This window comes from Choristoneura fumiferana, chromosome 26 (assembly GCF_025370935.1).
Source record: "Choristoneura fumiferana chromosome 26, NRCan_CFum_1, whole genome shotgun sequence".
NCBI lineage: Eukaryota > Metazoa > Arthropoda > Insecta > Lepidoptera > Tortricidae > Choristoneura > Choristoneura fumiferana.
In genome coordinates, this window is record NC_133497.1 from 9,156,909 (window position 1) to 9,177,566 (window position 20,658).

The 20,658-nt window shown below is 38.5% G+C and overlaps 2 protein-coding genes across 3 annotated transcripts; both read right to left on the bottom strand.

The window, feature by feature from the left end:
• Window positions 1-12: 12 nt before the first annotated feature.
• Window positions 13-12,273, bottom strand: LOC141442797 (uncharacterized). 2 transcript variants are annotated; one of them, XM_074107918.1, is made up of 3 exons: window positions 11,731-12,273; window positions 5,352-5,566; window positions 13-88 (listed from the first exon to the last, which is right to left on the bottom strand). In XM_074107918.1, the coding sequence occupies exons 1-3, from the start codon at window positions 11,969-11,971 to the stop codon at window positions 44-46; spliced, it is 501 nt and encodes a 166-aa protein (XP_073964019.1). In that variant the 5' UTR covers window positions 11,972-12,273; the 3' UTR covers window positions 13-43. The 2 variants fall into 2 exon arrangements, 1 of the variants encoding a protein (XP_073964019.1); XR_012452963.1 differs by having other exon boundaries at window positions 29-88; window positions 5,247-5,566.
• On the bottom strand, window positions 3,569-5,345 carry LOC141442769 (uncharacterized). Its single transcript, XM_074107872.1, has one exon. It carries the CDS (start codon window positions 5,119-5,121, stop codon window positions 3,940-3,942), a length of 1,182 nt encoding a protein of 393 aa, XP_073963973.1. The 5' UTR covers window positions 5,122-5,345; the 3' UTR covers window positions 3,569-3,939.
• Window positions 12,274-20,658: the final 8,385 nt, after the last annotated feature.

Consider the following 20,658-nt stretch of genomic DNA (forward strand, 5'->3'; position numbering starts at 1 on the left):
GGGCAGCCGTGGGAGCGCCCGGGTGCGGCGTCGGCTCCGCCAGCTAGCTTTGGCTTGTATGGACTCTCTTCTTTGATAACCAGCACATCTGAAAACGATATTAATATACATGTTAGTTTAGCACTCAGTAACAGGATTAATAATTCCATGAACTACATTTATCTTTGTTTCTTATGTTTGTTAAGTACCTAAGGGAGCTTATCGACGACACGATTTATGACGTCTTATTATTGGTGTGTGTGAATACACGTGTTAGCTTGTACACGACACGGTTAATAAAAGTTCAATATATCAAAAACTGCTAAACCGATTTGATAAAAATATCTAAATAGTAAGGACTATCTCTAGAAAACCTGATTTCGAATTCAAATATTTTATTTGCTTTTAAACACAAATGCGTGCAAATACATTTGTTACCATTTTAATAAAACCAAGTACTTATTTATTATTCACTAGGAGTTGACACAAACAATAGTAATAATGGTTAAATAATTATTCAAGTCAAATAATATATACAATTTCGAATAAAAAAACCGCATTCTAATGGTGCCATCCGTTTAAAGAGCTACGGTTCTGCAGACAGACACATAGCGGACAAACTTATAACATAACAAACCCTCTTTGCGTCGGGGGTTGATAAAAAGACACGTAGCGCCTGTGTGTACAGTCAAGGCAAAGATATTGACACGGCAAAGTTGCAAAAAATATGTATACACGGCCTTAATGTTCAGTGCATAAAGTCGTGTATACATATTTTTGTAACTTTGGCCGTGTCGATATCTTCGCCTATCTTCTTAGTGATCCACACAATACAGGTTGTTATTTCAGTTATGACCAACCACGCACTTAGGTTCTTTGGGCAGTGTAAGGGAGCACAACAGAATTTCCTTAATTCTGACGCCAACGAGGAAAAAATGGGGTTTTTTCGTTTTACTGGTCAGCAGCTGACATTTGGCATATAAGATTCTTGAGGAGTGAAGCATTAATAGATAATTTTCCGAAACTCCACGGAAAAGGAAAAAATCCGCCAAGAGCGTGTCGGGCACGCCCAAAATAGGGTTCCGTAGCCATTACGATAAACTTAGGCAATATTTTTCTAAGGATTCGTATTTTATACGGAATCTTCCAAGTTTAGGTATATTTTATAGATTAGGCTGCTATTTACTCTTAGACTACTTATAATTCTCAATCAAGAAACTTAGCCGTTATCATCATCAATCCAGCCTATATACGTCCCACTGCTGGGCACAGGCCCTCCTCTGAACAAGAGGGCTTGGGCATAGTTCCCTCGGGGCCCAGTGCGGATTGGGAACTTCACACGCACCATCGATTGCTTCGCAGGTTTGTGCAGGTTTCCTCACGATGTTTTCCTTCACCGCAAAGCTCGTGGTAAATTTCAATGTAATTCCGCACATGAATTTCGAAAACTCAGAAGTGCAAGCCGCGGTTTGAAACCACGACCCTCTGCTTGAGAGGCGATAGGTCAAACACTAGGCCACCACGGCTACAAGCCGTTATAGTTTCCTTGAAATTTTGATATTCTTACTACCATCCTGAATTTTTTCAAATTTTCCACCCACCGGTTAAATTTAGAGGGGAGGGGGGACGCTCGATTTTATGAAAAATGCACTTTAAAGTTGAATATTTCGCATACAATCATCATTGAATCGAAAAATCGTCTAAGCAAACCCCTAATGGTTTTAAAAGACCTATCCAACGATACAATACAGGGTTGGACGAGAAAAAAAATCACCTCCACTTTACGTCTATGGGAGGTACCCTTAAAAAAATTGTTTTAGAATTTTCTATTGTTACATTTTCGGCATAGTTTACATATATAGCCCATGACATACAAAATTACCTGTTACTGCGTACAGTAGAGGTCAGATTTTTAGCCGCTCAGTATATAAACGTTTCGAAGTCATTATTATACCAGGTTAACGACCAGCAAATAAACATATTGGGAATAAAAACAATAGGCATTTACTATCAAATACTGGTATATTTAACAAAGTTTATATAACGTTTATAAATCGACTCAAACGATTAAATCGAGTAGTTCAACACAAGATTTCAAGAACGATTTTTAAACTGTATGAGTATATCTCACAGGAGATTATAAAACTGCACTTTAATTAGTCCTCAAAATTAGTTTTAAATGTAGTGCATGAATATACAAAACGTCTTAAATAGGCACACGGACGGACAACATGTTAGTAGTTACCACAACAGTCTTGATGAATAAAAATTTTGCAATGGAAGCGACACCCCCTCAAAATTAGTTCAAAGTTGGTTCAAATTATGATTTTGATTAAGAATTTAGGTTGATTTTGAATTTGTAAATTTGCACTATCTGGCTAAAATAACGTCTATCTGTATCTGTATTTCATAATAATCTCCGAAAAATCAATCAAAACACGAAAAAAAGGATCGCAGTAAGAGTAGTCGTTACCCGCTTAACATTTAACGCGGGCAAAGCTGGTCAAGCATAGTATAGACTGCTGTTTTCTTACGTCACAACGGCGCAGAAAATTGGTTCACAGCACGGTTTTGTGCAACTTTCACTATAGTTTGTTGACGTCCGTGACAGGGGTTGTGTCAAAATAATATTGTTCCAAACAGCCAGTCTGGTGCCGTAAGGTACATAGATATCAATTATCGTTTCTGCATCTCTCAACTTGTTTTAGAGTAGTTCTACTAGCGTTTCAACCGCTATCAGTTTTCTGTCATCATATCAAAAAAATGACCTAAAAATTAATTAATAAAATTTTAGTAAATTTAAATTGTACCCTAAGCAGTTTCGTTTTATAAAAAAACCGCTCTGTTACGCTCATTGCTTCAATATCTGCGACAGGATGCTGATAGCGGTTGAGACGCTAGTATAGCTATCCATTTAGTGTATTAAACTTTAAGGTACAACAATGACGAGATGATGACGATTCTATGTATATATATTATACATTTTAAACAGTACAGGCTTGCGTTTGGCCACAATCACGCCTGATGGAGCGAGGATGAGACCTAAGATGGAATGATGGATGGATGGATAAATAGGCGCTTACATAATCTTTGCTAGACAGTGCGTCAATTTGAAGTTGTTATAAAAAGTTTTTAAAACTCACAACAGAATAAGCTAAAGAGTTCAGAGTAGGGGAGCCCAAGTAGGTACACGTAGTGCCACCAGAGTTGAGGTCACGCACACAAGAACATGTCATGTAATGACAGCGGGATTTTGACTCTTTCATTTCATTCATTCTGCTTGTGTGCAATCAGCTTCATGAAGCTGTGTGTGTAATCATTCACATCAACTGTACCGTTTCTCACCGTTGTGTGTTCGTATATGATGAATTATGATAGGCTTACTTCCGACTAAACGTTTGTTACACACACTACAGCTGTACGGTTTTTCATCGGTGTGTTCGTACATGCCCAGCCAAGGTCGTTTTATGTGTAAAACGTTTATTACACTCATCACAACTGTACGGTTTCTCGCCGGTGTGTGTTCGTACATGCCGGGTCGAGGTCGACTTTCGAGTAAACCGTTTGTTACACACGTCACAATTGAAAGGTTTCTCACAAGTATGATTTCGTATATGCTGAGCCAAGGTCAATTTATTATTACTTATTAATTGATAAAAACGTTTACATGACATTACAGTACTTAATGACCAATTCATCATGAAACTAAAACTAACTATGAAAGATTATTAGATTATTATTAGATTATATATTACTTTTTTTTTAATTTATTTATATAAACAAGTGGTACAAGTGAGTGGAAAATTACGAGCCACTATTTAAAACCCTTAGGGGTTTATGTTATAGCTGGCGAGTCACCGCGTTTCAATCCGCGTACAAACTTAAGCTATTTATAGGTACATACATAAGATCAAACCTGGTTATATTATAAATTTATGTGTGAACCATTTATAACACACATCACACCTGAACGGTTTCACACCGGTGTGTGTTCGTACATGCAGTCAAGGTCGTTTTTTGTGTAAACCGTTCATTACACAAACCACAACTGTATGGTTTCTCACCAGTGTGTGTTCGTACATGCCGAGTCAAATTCGTTTTTCGAGTAAACCGTTTGTTACACGCGTCACAACTGAACGGTTTCTCACCGGTGTGTGTTCGTACATGCTGAGTCAATTGCGATTTTTGTGTAAACCGTTTGTTACACGCGTCACAACTATACGGTTTCTCACCGGTGTGTGTTCGTACATGCAGAGTCAAGTTCGATTTTTGTGTAAACCGTTTGTTACACACGTCACAATTGAAAGGTTTCTCAAAAGTATGATTTCGTATATGCTGAGCCAAGGTCAATTTATGTGTAAACCATTTATTACACACATCACAACAGAACGGTTTCTCACCAGTGTGTGTTCGTACATGCCGAGTCAAGGTCGTTTTAAGTGTAAACCGTTTACTACACTCATCACAACTGTACGGTTTCTCACCAGTGTGTGTTCGTACATGCCGAGTCAAGTGCGATTTTTGTGTAAACCGTTTGTTACACGCGTCACAACTGTACGGTTTCTCACCAGTGTGTGTTCGTACATGCTGAGTCAATTGCGGTTTTTGTGTAAACCGTTTGTTACACGCGTCACAACTGTACGGTTTCTCACCGGTGTGCGTTCGTACATGCAGAGTCAAGTTCGATTTTTGTGTAAACCGTTTGTTACACATGTCACAATTGAAAGGTTTCTCAAAAGTATGATTTCGTATATGCTGAGCCAAGGTCAATTTATGTGTAAACCATTTATTACACACATCACAACAGAACGGTTTCTCACCAGTGTGTGTTCGTTCATGCCGAGTCAAGTGCGATTTTTGTGTAAACCGTTTGTTACACGCGTCACAACTGTACGGTTTCTCACCAGTGTGTGTTCGTACATGCTGAGTCAATTGCGGTTTTTGTGTAAATCGTTTGTTACACGCGTCACAACTGAACGGTTTCTCACCGGTGTGTGTTCGTACATGCCGAGTCAAGTTTGTTTTAAGTGTAAACCGTTTACTACACTCAACACAACTATACGGTTTCTCACCAGTGTGTATTATTCGTACATGCTGAGTCACGTGCGATTTTTGTGTGTTCTCAGCTGTGTGTGCAAGCATACGTCTAGTCAACTTATTCTGTTGTGAAAACTGTTTGTAGTATATTTTGCTACCGTTTAGTTTCTTATTTGCTTTTTTTTGTACGTGCTTAGTCAAACATGATTGACTAATAGACAGATTGTTACCAGGATGAGGCTGGTAGCTCGTGAATTCTTCCCGGGGTCTGCTTTTCTCCACACCATAGTGGACTGGCTTCAGCTTAGGTGGCACCAGACTTGGATTTAGCTTACAATCACGGCTAACATAAGGCGGCGTGCTTCGATGCAGGTCTCCCAGTGGTAGTCGCTCCAGTCTGACAAAACAGCTCCGGAGCCCGTACTGCTGCTGGGTGCTGCTGCCGCAGCGAGGGCCATCCCCGGGGCAGCCGTGGGCGCGCCCGGGTGCGGCGTCGGCTCGCCAGCTAGCTTTGGCTTGTATTGACTCTCTTCTTTGATAACCAGCACATCTGAAAACGATATTAATATAAGTACATGTTGAGTTTAGCACTCAGTAACAGGATTAATAATTCCATGAACTACATTTATCTTTGTTTCTTTATGTTTGTTAAGTACCTAAGGGACCTTATCGACGACACGATTTAATGAAGTCATATTAAGTGGTTTGTGAATACACGTGTTTGCTTGTACACAACACGGTTAATAAAAGTTCAATATATAAAAAACTGCTAAACCGATTTTAAGTAAGAACCATCTCTAGAGAACCTGATTTTGAATAAAAAAACCGCATTATAATCGGTCCATCCGTTTAAGAGCTATGGTGCCACAGATAGACACACATAGCGGTCAAACTTATAACAACCCTCTTTTGCGTCGGGGGTTAATAAAAAGACACGTAGCGCCTCCGTGTGTATGTAGAAGCTTCCTTAGTGATCCACACAATAATAATAATAATAATAATAATATAAAGCCTTTTATTTTCCAAATACTTACAGGAGTTTCTCTACTTATTTTCCTTTATAATTATAATTAGCAAGTTGTTAGTATTGTTAGTAATTCCTTAGTTTATTTATTTGTGTTAGTACTAGTTTCCGTAGATTTGGACCCCTCTCTGGGTGTAGGCCTCCTCCAGCTTGTTCCAAGTCTCCCTATCTTCCGCTTTTTCAGCCAGTCTCGTCCGGCTGACTCCACTATGTCATCTGTCCATCTTTATAGGGTCTGCCAACTCTCTTTTTCCAATGGGACCCTTCCATTTAGTTGTGAGTATTGTCCACCTTTTGTCCTTGTATCGAGCTAAGTGTCCCGCCCACCGCCATTTAAGTTTTAGAGTTTGAGTGAGTGCATCTTGTATTTTGGATTTGTCTCGTATGTCTTTGCTTCTAATTTTTTGTCTCCTGTTTATTTTCAGCATGCTTCTTTCCATGGCCCTTTGCGTAGTTCTAATCTTTTGTTTAATTTTATCAGTGAGGGACCATGTTTGACATCCGTAAAGAAGACTCGGTAAGAGGCAAGAATCCATCACCGCTTTTTTCAGATTCATGTTGTAGCTTCCTTTAAGTATTTCCTTAAGTGACCAGAATTTTTTCCAAGTTATGTTAGTTCGTCTTTCTACTTCTTCCTCTGTGTTTGTGTTTTTGAATGATAGCTGCTTACCTAGGTAGATGTAGTGATCCACATAGTCTATAGTATTGCCTCTGATGGTAATTGGGACTTGATGGCTGTTTGTCATTATCTTAGTTTTACTGGCGTTCATGTGCAACCCCACTTCTCTGCTGGCTTCGTCCAGCTGTCTTATCATCTCTTTAAGTTCCTTGGCAGATTCTGCAATGACTGCTATGTCGTCTGCGAATCTGAGATGATTGAGATAATTGCCGTCTAGTCTTATGCCCTTCTTCTTCCATTGTAGCTTCTTAAATATGCATTCCAAGACAGCAATAAAGATCTTCGGCGACAGAGGGTCTCCTTGTCGGACCCCACGCTCTACTCTTACTTGATCCCCTCTTGACTCTAGTCTGACTCTGCTGGTGCTATTTGCGTATATACTTTTTATGATGTTTATGTACTTTGGTCAACCCCAGTCTTCTTAAGCGCGTCCCAGATTGCACTATGGCTTAAGCTGTCAAATGCTTTACTGTAATCAATAAAGCCCACATATATGTTTCTATTGAACTCCTTGTATTTTTCGATTACTTGTTCCAGTGTATGTATGTGATCTGTTGTGCTAAAACCAGCCCGGAAACCAGCTTGTTCTTGTGGCTGTGATTCGTCAATCGCTTTAGATATTCTTGTTAGTATAATTGAAGAGAAGAGTTTATAGGTACTTGCCAGTAAGCTAATTGGCCTGTAGTTACCTATGTCCAATGGATTCCCTTTTTTATACAGCAGGATGATGTCGGATGTACACCATTGGTTAGGTACTGTCTCTGAGTCTATTATCATATTGAATAGTTGTGTAAGATGGTGGAGTAAGACTGGTGCGCCCAGCTTTAGGGCTTCATTGGTCAGGCTGTCTGGGCCTGGGCTTTTTTCTGCTTTTAGTTTCCTTATGTGTTCGTATACTTCTATCTCTTCGATTGGCTCAACCGTTTTGTTAGCGTTAGCGTTAGGTATATCTGACTCTTCCACCGTATCCTCTGGATCGTGTCTTCTGTATAGCTCTTTATAAAAATTTGTTGCGTGAGCTATTACATCTTGTCTTGATTTTGTTTCTTTTTTATTATTTTCGAGTTTTTGTATCCACTTTTTACTTAGATTTAGTTCCTTCAATGCCCTTTTTGCGCTTCTGAATTTCGTCAAATTCCTTGTAATTACTTCCTGTCTATGCATACTGTAATCTTTCCTTATAGATTTTCTTGTTTCTTTGAATAGGTTACTTAGATTCTTCTTCTCTTCCTTACTTTTATTATCTGCAAACATTAGATCTGTACGTTGTTTAATTAGTTGCATTGTGTGCTCGCTAAAGATTTTGTTCTCTTTTTTATGATGTACCTCGTTAGATTTTTTAAGACTGTAAATTATGGACTTTTCTATATGGTTATAGTAATCCTGAACACTTAATTGTAATGTATTTGTTTCCAAACTGGTTTTCAAGTGTCCAAGGTAGTTTTGGACCTCCTCATTATTTTTTGGTGTTTTAGGTATTGTGTTGAAACTCTTTCTGCTTTTGACAATTTGGTTTAGGTTAAGTGTTGCTCTCAGTGGCCTGTGGTCGGAGGAAAACATCACTTTGTTCAGGACTTCATAGTTTGTTATCCTTTTCGGGTCATTACTTAGTATAAAGTCGATTTCGTTTCTGGTGTTCTTGTCTGGTGACATCCAAGTCCATTTCCTCTCTGCTCTTTTTTTGAAAAAGGTATTCATTATAGAAAGTTTGTATTCTAGTGCGTAGTCTATAAGTTTTTCTCCTCTTTTGTTACGTTTACCATAACCGTACTTGCCCATCACTAGGTTTTCTTCCGTTTTGGGATGACCGATCTTCGCATTAAAATCACCTACAACAAGAATTTTTTTATCTGATAGCTCATGTGCTGTCTTTAGATCGTTGTAAAATTTAACGATTTCCTCCTCACTAGAGTTCTCAGTGGGTGCGTAGGTTTGGATTATGGTTAATGGCATGTTTCCGAATTTGAGTTTTAAAATTGCTACTCGTTCAGATATTCCTGTGAAGTTTACAATGTTATTTTTGAAAGCCTTCTTTATCATGAAACCCACCCCGTGTAGGCCTGCTGTTTCCCCTATATAGCACAGGATAAAGTTTTCATGTTCCTCGATATTGTGACCCATTTTTCTGACTTCTGCGAGTCCTATAATATCCCAGTCTATGTTTTCTATTGCATTGTTTAGCTCCAGTAGTCTTTCTCTTGTTGATAATGATCTTACATTGTATGTGCATATTTTTAGTTGATGTCCATTTTTCAATTCCTTCATTTCTTCTTTATTGTTAGATGGAGGGTTGTGGTCGTTCTCCCCACGGGGACCAGCCGGATTGGGGATTGTGTAATTAGTTGTTTTATTATTTTTAGTTGTTGTTTTTGTATTAGGTTTTGTTCTTTGTTTTCTGCCATTTTTTAGTTTTTTGATGACATATCTTCTGTTTGTGAGTGTGCTCTGTTCCTCATGGATTCAAATGGGTTGCTTCTAGGCAGTTTAGCAGGTTTGGCTGCACTGTCCATTTTGTGAGCTGTGCTGAAGTTGCTAGGGGGCGTAGATGGTGGTGAAGACGGAATTCTTTTCCTTTTTTCCTTCTCCAACTTGTCCTTTATAATGAGTCTACCATTCCTTATGATTGCGTACTTTCCAGAAGCTCTAGCATCTTTTAGTGCTGGAATCAGTGACTTTCTTATTTCAACCTCTTCCTTGGGCAAATCCTCCGTAATGTATGTTCCTTTTGGGAAGTTCTTCTTGTTTTTGAGAATTTCGTTTCTGCGCCATGTAAGAGTCAGAGTAATCTTAATAGGTCTTATTTTATTGACAGTCTTTTTTCCAACTCTATATAATTTGCTAATTTCCCATTTGTCCCATTCATGGGTTTCATTCTGCGCTTTATTATTGGTCCTATTGAGCAGTCCAAGCACCATATTTGTCAGTTCTGAGTTGTTAGTCTCCCTTTCTTCCACCCCATGTAAGATTATATTGTTTTTTCTTCCTTCTAATTCTAGATAATTTATTTTAGAACGCAATGTCTCAACCTCTTTTTTTAAAGCTTCATTTTCTAGCCGAAAGGGTACCAAGTGTTCATCTAAAGTTTTAGTAATAGTTTCGGTTAAGATTTGCATTTGTTTGTTGTTTTGTTTTTCCATCTCTTCCTTTATATTAGACCATAGCAATTTCATTTGTTCTTCCATTATTATTTATCAGAGACGTAGTTGTTTCTTATTTTATTTTTTCTACCAATAGTAGTTTTTTATTTCTGCTGGCAACCTCTGGTATTCTTTTTTTCTATTTGACAACTGACGAACGAACAAACTTGAACTGACAACCTCAGTCTAGACTACCCACAACACCAAAATTATTGCTATCGATTTTTGATGATTTAGTCTACTTTATAGCACTTTGCGTCGATTTTATTATTTAATTGTGACCCGTGCCGAACTTTTGTAGCGATTAACACGTTATTCTTTCAAACTAATCACTTTTACACGATATTTCGTATTAAAATGCGGAGAAGCGCGCGACATAGATGTTTTCACTGTGACAGTTTTGACAGGAAGCCTCCACACAATACAGGTCGTATTTAGTATTTCAGTTATGACCAACCACGCACTTAGGTTCTTTGGGAAGTGTAAGGGAGCACAAAAGAATTTCCCGAAATTCTGACGGCAACGGGGAAAAAAACGGGATTTTTCGTTCTACTGTCGCAGATCGCAGAAAGCTGACATTTGGCATATAAGTTTCTTGAGGAGTGAAGCATTAAGAGATAATTTTCCGAAACTTCTACGGAAAAGGAAAAAAACCCGCCAAGAGCGTGTCACACACACGCCCAAAATAGGGTTCCGTAGCCATTACGATAAACTTAAGTAATATTTTTCTAAGGATTTCGTAGTTTAGTTATATTTTATACCTTAGGCTGCTATTTACTCTTAAACTACTAATAATTCTCAAGCAAACTTAGCCGTTATAGTTTTCCTTGAAAGTTTGAAAGTTCCTCACTATGTTTTTCTTCACTGTAAAGCTTGTGGTAAATTTCAAATGTAATTCTGCACATGAATTTTCAAAAACTTACAGAAGAGAGGCGATAGGTCGAACCACTAGGTGACCACGGCTTATTACATTTATCATTGTACTGTACATTGATCATTTAGGCATCACATTTATCCGTCAAATTAATTTAATCAGTGAATGGTAAAATGGGGGGTAATACAGAACTGTTTCACCAGCCATTGATTAATTTTAACTGACAAACAGAGACAGCATCACATTTATCCATCAAATAAACTTAATCAATGGATGGTGAAACGGGGGGGGGGGGGGGGTGTTTATCTTCAATTTTTATCATTTTAAAACTAAGGGGCTGTTTCACCATCCATTGATTAGTGTTAACTGACGGTTAAATGTGGTGCCGTCTCTATTTGTTTTGTTTGAATAGACAGAAACGGCATCACATTTAACAGTCAGTTAACACTAATCAATGGATGGTGAAACAGCCCCTAAGTATTGACAGTAATTAAATAATTAGGTATTCTAGTATTAATATTTCTATTTCTAACAATGAGATACTGTCACAAATATTTAGTAACAGTAATAATCACTTAAAATATTAACAAAAGTGGAAAATATCATTTCACATCCAGTGGGGTAACTGGGCAGGTATTTCAAGTTGCGTGCTATGCCAGCACATATATATTGCTGTTGGCAATTAATATAGCTATTCTACTCAGCAATATTGAATAGATAGTGAAATTATGCATCACAAAGTTTTAGATAACATATATTTGCAATAATTTATGAAAATCGGCTAAATACGCAATAGCATATAATCTGGTCTCCAATAATCACTATGTGACAAAGAACTAACCTCTAGAATCTAGAGTCTAGATTCGTCTAGAAACATGTAAGACTAAAATTAAATGTGTATTTGAAACCTCCCCCCCTGAATAGCTTGGTAGTCAGCAGTATAGAAATGTTCTCTTGCAATTTATTTATTTTCAATAATTCTGGCAGCTGCGTAACTTACTATGTTTCGAATATATGATATCCTGCTGTTGCAATAGTTCAGGTCCAATTACTAATTCGCCTTTAACCTCGTGGTCGGCGTACAAGCCTTCTGCCATAGCCGCCTCGCTCACGCCGCACACGCCACAGTCGGGCTCCTCCTTCACCATCACAGGCTCGCACTCCGCAGTCGCGCTGTATGCCCGCGCCGCCGCCGACTGGTCCGCGTCGGAAGCACGACGGCGGCAGGCGGACGACTCCATATCAAGAATATGTTTCACAAGGTAACGTTATAGTTTACTAATATTATAACATAACAAACAGGAATACAATTCTGTAATCTTATACACCGAAATTGGACACAACACAAACGGATGAATGAAAACGTCAAATCAAAACGATTAGAAACAAAAACACCGACATGGAAATACCATCCCTGGTTTTTGTTTATACGACCATAGTAACCTACCAGTATCATATATATGGACAGCAGGGCTACTACGTAACTCTAAGTTCGTGTCATGCGGTCCCTCTGACACTTGTACTATTTAATACGAGAGCGAGGGGGACGGTACGATACGAGCTTCGAGTTTCGTAGTAGCCCAGCTGAACATCCGGCGATTCAGTTGTTTTTTTTTTAACCCCCGACGAAAAAGAGGGGTGTTATAAGTTTGACCGCTATGTGTGTCTGTGTGTCTGTGTGTCTGTCTGTGGCACCGTAGCTCTTAAACGGGTGGACCGATTTGAATGCGGTTTTTTTTATTTGAAAGCTGGTTTTCTAGCGATGGATCTTAGACATGATTTATCAAAATCGGTTCAGCCATTTCAAGATCATCAGCTCTTTTGTTCGCTGCGGTAGGAATCTTAGACGCATAATGGATATTTACTTTACTTTCAAACATATTTGGGACCTAAAATTTGAAACACCCATGAATACAATATAGCTATGCAAGATTATAGAGTTCTCGGCCTGATGCTGCAGCCAGGATATCCAGAACACTAGTAGGTACACTCTTAATAAAACTATAGCAGATATATCGTGTTTGGGTTCGTTTTGATCAGTATTTGATTCTACAAACAATGCAATGGTGGCAACAGGATGAGCTGATGCTGCAGCCAGGATATCCAGCACACTAGTACACTCTATAAAAAATAATAGCACATATGTCGTGTTTGGAATCGTTTTGATCAGTAATTGATTCTACATACAATGCAGTGGTGGCAACACGACGAGCTGATGCTACAGCCAGGATATCCAGCACACCAGTATACTCTTGAAAAAATAATAGCAGATATGTAGTGTTTGATTCCTTTTGATCAGTATTTGATTCTACATACAATGCAATGGTGGCAACAAGATGAGCTGATGCTGCAGCCAGGATATCCAACACACTAGTACAGTTTAAAAAAATGTATATCAAGTTTAAAAATGTTAGACAGAGCGTATGCGCAGGCAGCTTATACGGCTGGTGTGGCGGCGTTTCTTAATATAAATAAAAGATGAACATCTAATTGCACCTTTATATTATTCACAATATATTGTACAATTCTTTTGATGAAGTTTTTATGATTCAATAAACTCGGATTAAGTACACAACAAAATTACACACGCAACGTAGGCAGGAGATCGAGACAGAAAGGGAAGAGCTACCAGAGACAATCAATCAGCTAGTGTTGCCGTAGATGTCATACCATAGAGGCATAGACTAATATTTCCAACACTTCCCCTTATGACATATATTGCAACTCTACATGCAAAAATATTCTAAAGTTCTAAGTGCATAAGACTCTACATTTTACAGGAACAAGACTCTACATTTATACAATGCACGACTCTACAATTATATAATGCATGACTCTACAATTGTATAATGCAAGACTCCATTATTACACAATGCAAGACCTTACACTTAATGGAAACAACACAAGTCTATATTTCACAATAGAGGAGACGACTCTACATGCCTAATCAAAATACAAGACTTATGTCATGCTCATGCCTAACAAATATTACATTATAATTTAAATGACATCATACTAACCATGCTTTTAATCAATGCAATAGTCATAGTATAAAAACATTGACAGTAATTATATTAGGTACCTCAAAAAGACCTAACACACAAGTCATGAATAAAATTATAATGTTTAACTTTTGATAAAGGTTTAGTGAGAACATCTGCTATCATGCTATCAGTAGGTAAATATTTAATGCTTACAAATTTCTTATGTACTAGATCCTTCACAAAATGGTATCTAAGATCGATGTGTTTCGTACGTTTATGACAATACTCTTTATGTAATAAAAGTTTTTGAGCACTCTGATTGTCATTATATACTGTGACAGATATATCTTTATTAATAATTTCTGCCAAAAAATTCTTTAGAAACAAGATATCTTTACATACATCGCTTATTGCCAAGTATTCAGATTCTGTGCTAGACAGAGCCACACATCGTTGTTTCCTGGCTTCCCAATTTATAACATTATTTCCTAATTTAATTATGAAGCCAGTGTAAGATTTCCTATCGTTAGGATCATTGCCCCAATCAGCATCCGCATAAGCAGTTACATTAAAATTTTTGCTCTTGCAAAAATGTAAGCCATAATTAATTGTACCAGCTAAGTATCTCAATATTCTTTTAGCAGCTAACCAGTGACTTTTGTCATAACTATTATTAAATTGTGATAGCTGACTGCATGCGAATGCTATATCAGGCCTAGTACACACTGATAGATACATAAGGCAACCCATTAGTTCCCTATACTGAAATTCTTCATTTTCATTATTGTTACTATTGTCTTCAGATTTCAACAGTTTACAATTTAACATCATAGGAGTGGAAATGGTTTTACATTGTAACATACCAAAACGAGTTAAAAGTTTTTTAACATACACAGACTGTTCTAAAATAATAGAGTCCTTAGTACGAATGACATTAATACCCAAACAGCTTCTTAAAGTACCAAGATTTTTAACATTAAAAGCTTTCTCTAATAAATTCAACAATTTATCAGTAGAACAACTGGAAAATATGTAAAAATCGTCCACATAGAGAGCTACGATGGTAATATCATCATCATTCCTTTTTACATACACACAAGGCTCACACATACTTTGAACATAGTCATGACGTGATAGTAAATCATGTACCTTGATATTCCACTGCCTACTGGCTTGTTTCAAACCATAGATACTTTTCTGAAGTAAACAAACCTTGTTTGTGTCTCTCACAAAACCTTCTGGTTGCTCCATATATATTCTTTCATCCAGATCACCATTTAGAAAAGCTGTCGCGACATCTACATGCTCAATAGACATATTCATCTCATTGGCCAGTGAAAATAATATGCGCATAGTAGAGTGTCGAACTACTGGAGAAAAAGTTTCGTTATAGTCTATTCCTTGATGCTGACTAAAGCCGCGAGCAACTAAGCGAGCTTTATAGCGATCAAAATTACCAGATGCATCATGTTTTGTTTTGTATACCCACTTAGATTTAATAACATTTGCATCTTGTGGCCTATCAACTAATTTCCAAACATTATTATCTATAAACGACTGGTACTCACATTGCATAGCAGTTTTCCACTCTCTACTATGAGACGAAGACATAGCTTCCTCATAAGATTGTGGATCTTCGAAGACAGACGAGCAAGTAAACAAAGAAAGGTCATAGTCCTTATACCTGACGGGAATTTTACCACGAGAAGCCCTCAAGGGCCTACCATTAGCAGACGGCGGGTCCATGGGCAGCGGGCTAGGCGGAGTCTGCCACTCGGCACTCGCGCCACCACGCTCCTTCTCCGGTGAAGAATCTTCTTCTTCAGTCCCCGTGTAGTAGTCACCAAGGTCGTCATCCTCGCGAACTGAAATTGCATCAATGCTTGAATTATTTGGAGTACTATTTTCATTATTTACTATATTGTCGTTATTGGAAATGTCATCATTGTTAAAATTCTCATTTACATTTAATTGACTATTATTATTCAATGGCAATTCATTATTATTATTATTAGGATTAATATCCTGGTAAATAAGATTATCATAAAATATTTCATTATTATTCTGGCATGTGTCAATAGATTTAAAATTATTATAAAATTTATTTTCTATAAATTGCACATTCCTAGCTATAATGACTTTAGTTGGTTCAGATGGTTGAATAAGCCTATAGGCCTTTGAAGTCTCACAGTACCCCACAAAGATGCACATCTTTGATTTGGCATCCAGCTTAGAACGCTTACAGGCAGGCAAAAGACAATATGCTAGGCACCCAAAGACTTTAAGGTGACCGAGACCAATTTTGTGTCCAGTCCAAACCTGCTCGGGTAACTGACCGGTCAAAGCAGATGTAGGGCTCCTATTTTTAAGATATACAGCAGTCATTACTGCTTCACCCCAAAATCGCTGACAAAGGCCTGATTCCCTTAACATACATCTGGCCTTTTCCATCAAAACTCGGTTATTTCGTTCCGAGACTCCGTTCTGCTCGGGAGTATAACATACTGTGGTCTGGTGGACTATACCTTGTTTTTCAAGGTAATTAGCAAAATTAATATTACAATACTCGCCACCATTATCAGACCTCAAACATTTAATTTTTAACCCTGTTTGTTTTTCAACTAAGGTTTGGAATTTAATAAAATAAGACATTACCTGTGATTTATGTTTCAGAAGGTAGGCAAATGATTTTCTTGTATAATCATCTGTGAACGTGAGTAGATAACGAGCTCCGCTCCAACTGCACTCAGCCATGGGCCCACACACGTCAGAGTGCACGATCTCCAGCTTTTGCTTGGCACGAGTAGCTTCACCCTTAGGAAAAGGCTTGGCACTCTGCTTCCCCTCAAAGCAAGCTGTGCAGTTCTTGATTTCTTCATCCTGCAATGATAGATTAGGCATTGCATGCTGCCGTAAATCGTACATACCAGACATGCCGAGATGCCCCAAACGTTTGTGCCACAAAAATGCAGACACATACTGTGCAGTGACCTGTGCATTCTCTCCTGCCCCCTTCACTGATTGTAGGAGTGCTGAAGAATGCTGCTCCTTCTGTGCTACATACCCACTCAACTTATAAATGCCCTTCTGTAAAACAGCACAACATACAGGTCTGCCTACTATTTTACAATTCTCATAAATCAAACAACCATCCTTTTCAAACACAACAGTCATGCCCTTCTCTGCCATTTTGCTAACTGACAAAAGATTTGTAGACAATTGAGGAACATGCATCACATCCATAATCTTTCTTTCATCACCTTTGCAAAAACTGATACTCACATTACCAATACCGCTGCTCTCTATGGTCGAACTATTAGCAATTGTGACAATGTTTTTAGAATTTTTGAAATCTGTTATTATGTTCTTATCATTGCACATATGTGAGGAACAGCCGCTGTCAATGACCCAATCCACAGTAGTGTCCGTAGCTATAAAAGTCGACGCCGTGAATGTTTGCACTTCATCTTTAGGTGTTTTCTTCTGTTTTCTAAGCTTGAAGCATTTTGCTTTCATGTGACCTCTTTTCTTACAAAAACTGCAAACAACAGGCTTCCTCGCTTGTGAGCTGAACGCTGAATTAGCTGGTGTTGAGTCTGACATCGTCTTCCTATGTTCTTCCTGGATAAGCCGCGTCCTTACCAGTTCGCTTGAAAGGGTTTTAGTGATGCATGTAGTCTCCAGGCTAGTAACAAGGGTGTCGTATTCGGTAGGTAAACCACTAAGCAAAAGCTCGGCAACTTCCTCGTCTTCGACCTTTTTCCCCATCTCCGCAAGTTGTTGAACTAGGGTGGTTACGTGGCTAATGTAATCAGACATATTACAAAAATTACTAAAGTCACACCTGTGAAGTTGACGTAGTAAAGCCACGCGCCTGTAGAGACTTTTGTCTTCAAAAATCTTCTGCAATTGTAGCCATGCCTCCTTAGCCGTAGTACATGTGAACACATATTGAAAACACGCCGGTTTGAGCGACAAACATATGCGTCCGAGTGCACGTTGGTTCCTGTGTGGATCGATGTCGTCCCCTTCGACGCAATCCCACAGTCCTTCCATCATCAAAGACATTCTAAGTGCAAATTTCCATGTAACATAGTTAGACACGCCGTCCAACTTGTCGATGTTCATCCCGCCCATGAGTATAGGCGTTCGGCCATCTTGCAAATGTTGCATCGGGCCTGCTTCTTGTCGGCCGCCACCAACTGCAGCTTCTTCTTGCATCTTCTTGTCTTTTATAAACAGCCGTAAACAATAATACTGTCGTATTTGCTGGGACTAAATAACCTGTTAGACAGAGCGTATGCGCAGGCAGCTTATACGGCTGGTGTGGCGGCGTTTCTTGATATAAATAAAAGATGAACATCTAATTGCACCTTTATATTATTCACAATATATTGTACAATTCTTTTGATGAAGTTTTTATGATTAAATAAACTCGGATTAAGTTAACAACAAAATTACACACGCAACGTAGGCAGGAGATCGAGACAGAAAGGGAAGAGCTACCAGAGACAATCAATCAGCTAGTGTTGCCGTAGATGTCATACCATAGAGGCATAGACTAATATTTCCAACAAAAAAACATGAAATAAAAACTTAAATTTAAAATTTAAAAAACCCCGACTTAAAAACACAGCAAAAATATAGCGTTTTTTTCGGGCGTTTTTATTTATATTTTTGCTGGTGTTTTTTAATTTAATAATCCATTGCGTTTAGTTTGCTCATTTTCAAGACGTTACTGCGTTGGTATAATGAACAGGTTGATTTCAATATGTGAGTGGCGCCATCTATGAAGGAGTAGCGTCGCAACAATTATATGTTATAGCTTTTGCCCGCGACTTCGTCTGTGTAGATTTTTATATTTACACAATACTCGATAGGAATGAGGTTAATGTCCCGCATTGGCCGTTTTCGTGGAATTTTCGAAAAATCCCTTCAAACTACGGCTAAACAATCAACTGAAAAATCTGATCATGATCACAAAGTTTCACATCTATATTGCGCAAGGAATAAGATTTTAATTCTTTGCTTACTATTTTCCTACATTGAGCGATCTCAAAGATTGCGTACATGTCTTTGGAATTGCAACCCAGCCTCGCGCTAGGCTGGCTTGCCGTTTCAGCCGAAAGCGAAGCGGCCTGCCTGGCTAGAGCGCCACTGAGTCTCCCATCGCGGTCTTCCTCAGACTCCTGAGACTGTGCCCCTGGTAGTCTTAATGCGCTGCGAGACTTTTGCGAAAGATTCGTTTTTTAAAAGAAAGAGAAAAATGTTTTTTTTATGTACTCACCTTCGTGACCATTGTTAAGTTCTTAAAAGAGGCAATACGTATGAATATGGATGCGATATAATTCGTCATCATCAGCCGGAAGAGGTCCACTGCTGGACAAAGGCCTACCCCTTAAAACGCCACAATAATAATAATACTCGTAATAAATCCATTTATTTCGGGCAACTTGGCCCATACAATAAATACCTTACAGACTAACATACATATAATCAATAATATTACAATACAAATAAATTACAATGAACGACAACTCGCCACTTGCATCCACCGGTTTCCCCGCAAGTCTCACGAGTCCTCATTCCACGTCTGCCAACCCTTCGTCTTCCGGTCGCCACTCCTCGAGCACTTCTGTTCTGAACGGTTATCTGTTTTAGGTCTATCGTAATTTGTCTTACTAGATGGCGCCACTGTTGCGTGAGGTTTTTAAGTGCGGCTTCCAAAGTGTTATAACGGGCGTGAAAACAAAGTTTAGATTAAAATCATATTTAATACATCTTAAAAACGTACCATAAAAATATCGAGCAACCACAGTCTTGCGTAGTCCCGTTTTGTTCGGAAAAAAGGGAGGACAAAAGTATTCGAAATACAAAACTGTCTCAAAACACAGACATTCATTGCCCCTTATCGCATAATTGCCATAATTAACTTCAGGTAATGCAAAATATTCACAAAGTTATTCTAATTATAAATATACCCGCGTAGCTCACCCAAAAACTATGAGATTTGAAATTTCGGAGACCTCACGCTACACTAGCGCCTCTAGCGGCGAATTCACACGCGATAGCCCTCATGGCCACTTCAACTTGCATATAATTTTTCGATTTTTTCGAGCTATGTCAGTGACTTTCTTCGAGCTATGAAAGTTTCGTTTTGATCCAGTGTGTTGTTTGTAAATTAGAAGCTGACTACCTACGTTTGTATGGAGACGCGAGCGTCCAGGGGACTCGTAACAAATAAAGGTAAATACATATGTTTAATTGACTTATTTTGTATTTTTTTAGTGTATGTATGTATGTATGTAAATACTTTATTGTACATAAAACACAAAAATAATACAAAAAGAAAACAACAAAACAAAAGAGTACAAAGGCGAACTTATCCCTAAAAGGGATCTTTTCAAGCTAACCTAAAAAAACCTAATGGTGAGTTATACCAAGTTACTACAAAAATAGCAATAAGAACACCGACCATTTTGACATTTTTGACATATATGTGTACTTAAACGCACACCCTGCACCATAGGTAAAGACGCCTCTGCTCCAGGCAGATGTTATGCCTGCCCTTAACAGCAGGGCTACTACGAAACTCAAAGTTCATGTCGTTTTTACGAAAACGAGCGGAGGATCGCCTGATGGTAAGCGATTACCGTCACCAATCGACACCTGCAACACCAGAAGAGTCACAAGTGCGTTGCCGGCCTTTAAGGTAGGAGTACGCTCTTTCTTTTTTTGTCGTGCAAGTCAGATTTTTTAGGTCAGATCGCCCGCGCTTACATGACAATAAAGGTATTTGTAGAGTGTAGGGCAAACACCCGCAAGGGATCCTGCTTCATAGGTAAACGGGGCATATTATATTGTAGAACATATAATTTCCAGGGGGGGGGGGGCAGCTGCCATCCCCTGCCCCCCCTGTGTACGCCCATGGTAATAGGGTCCAT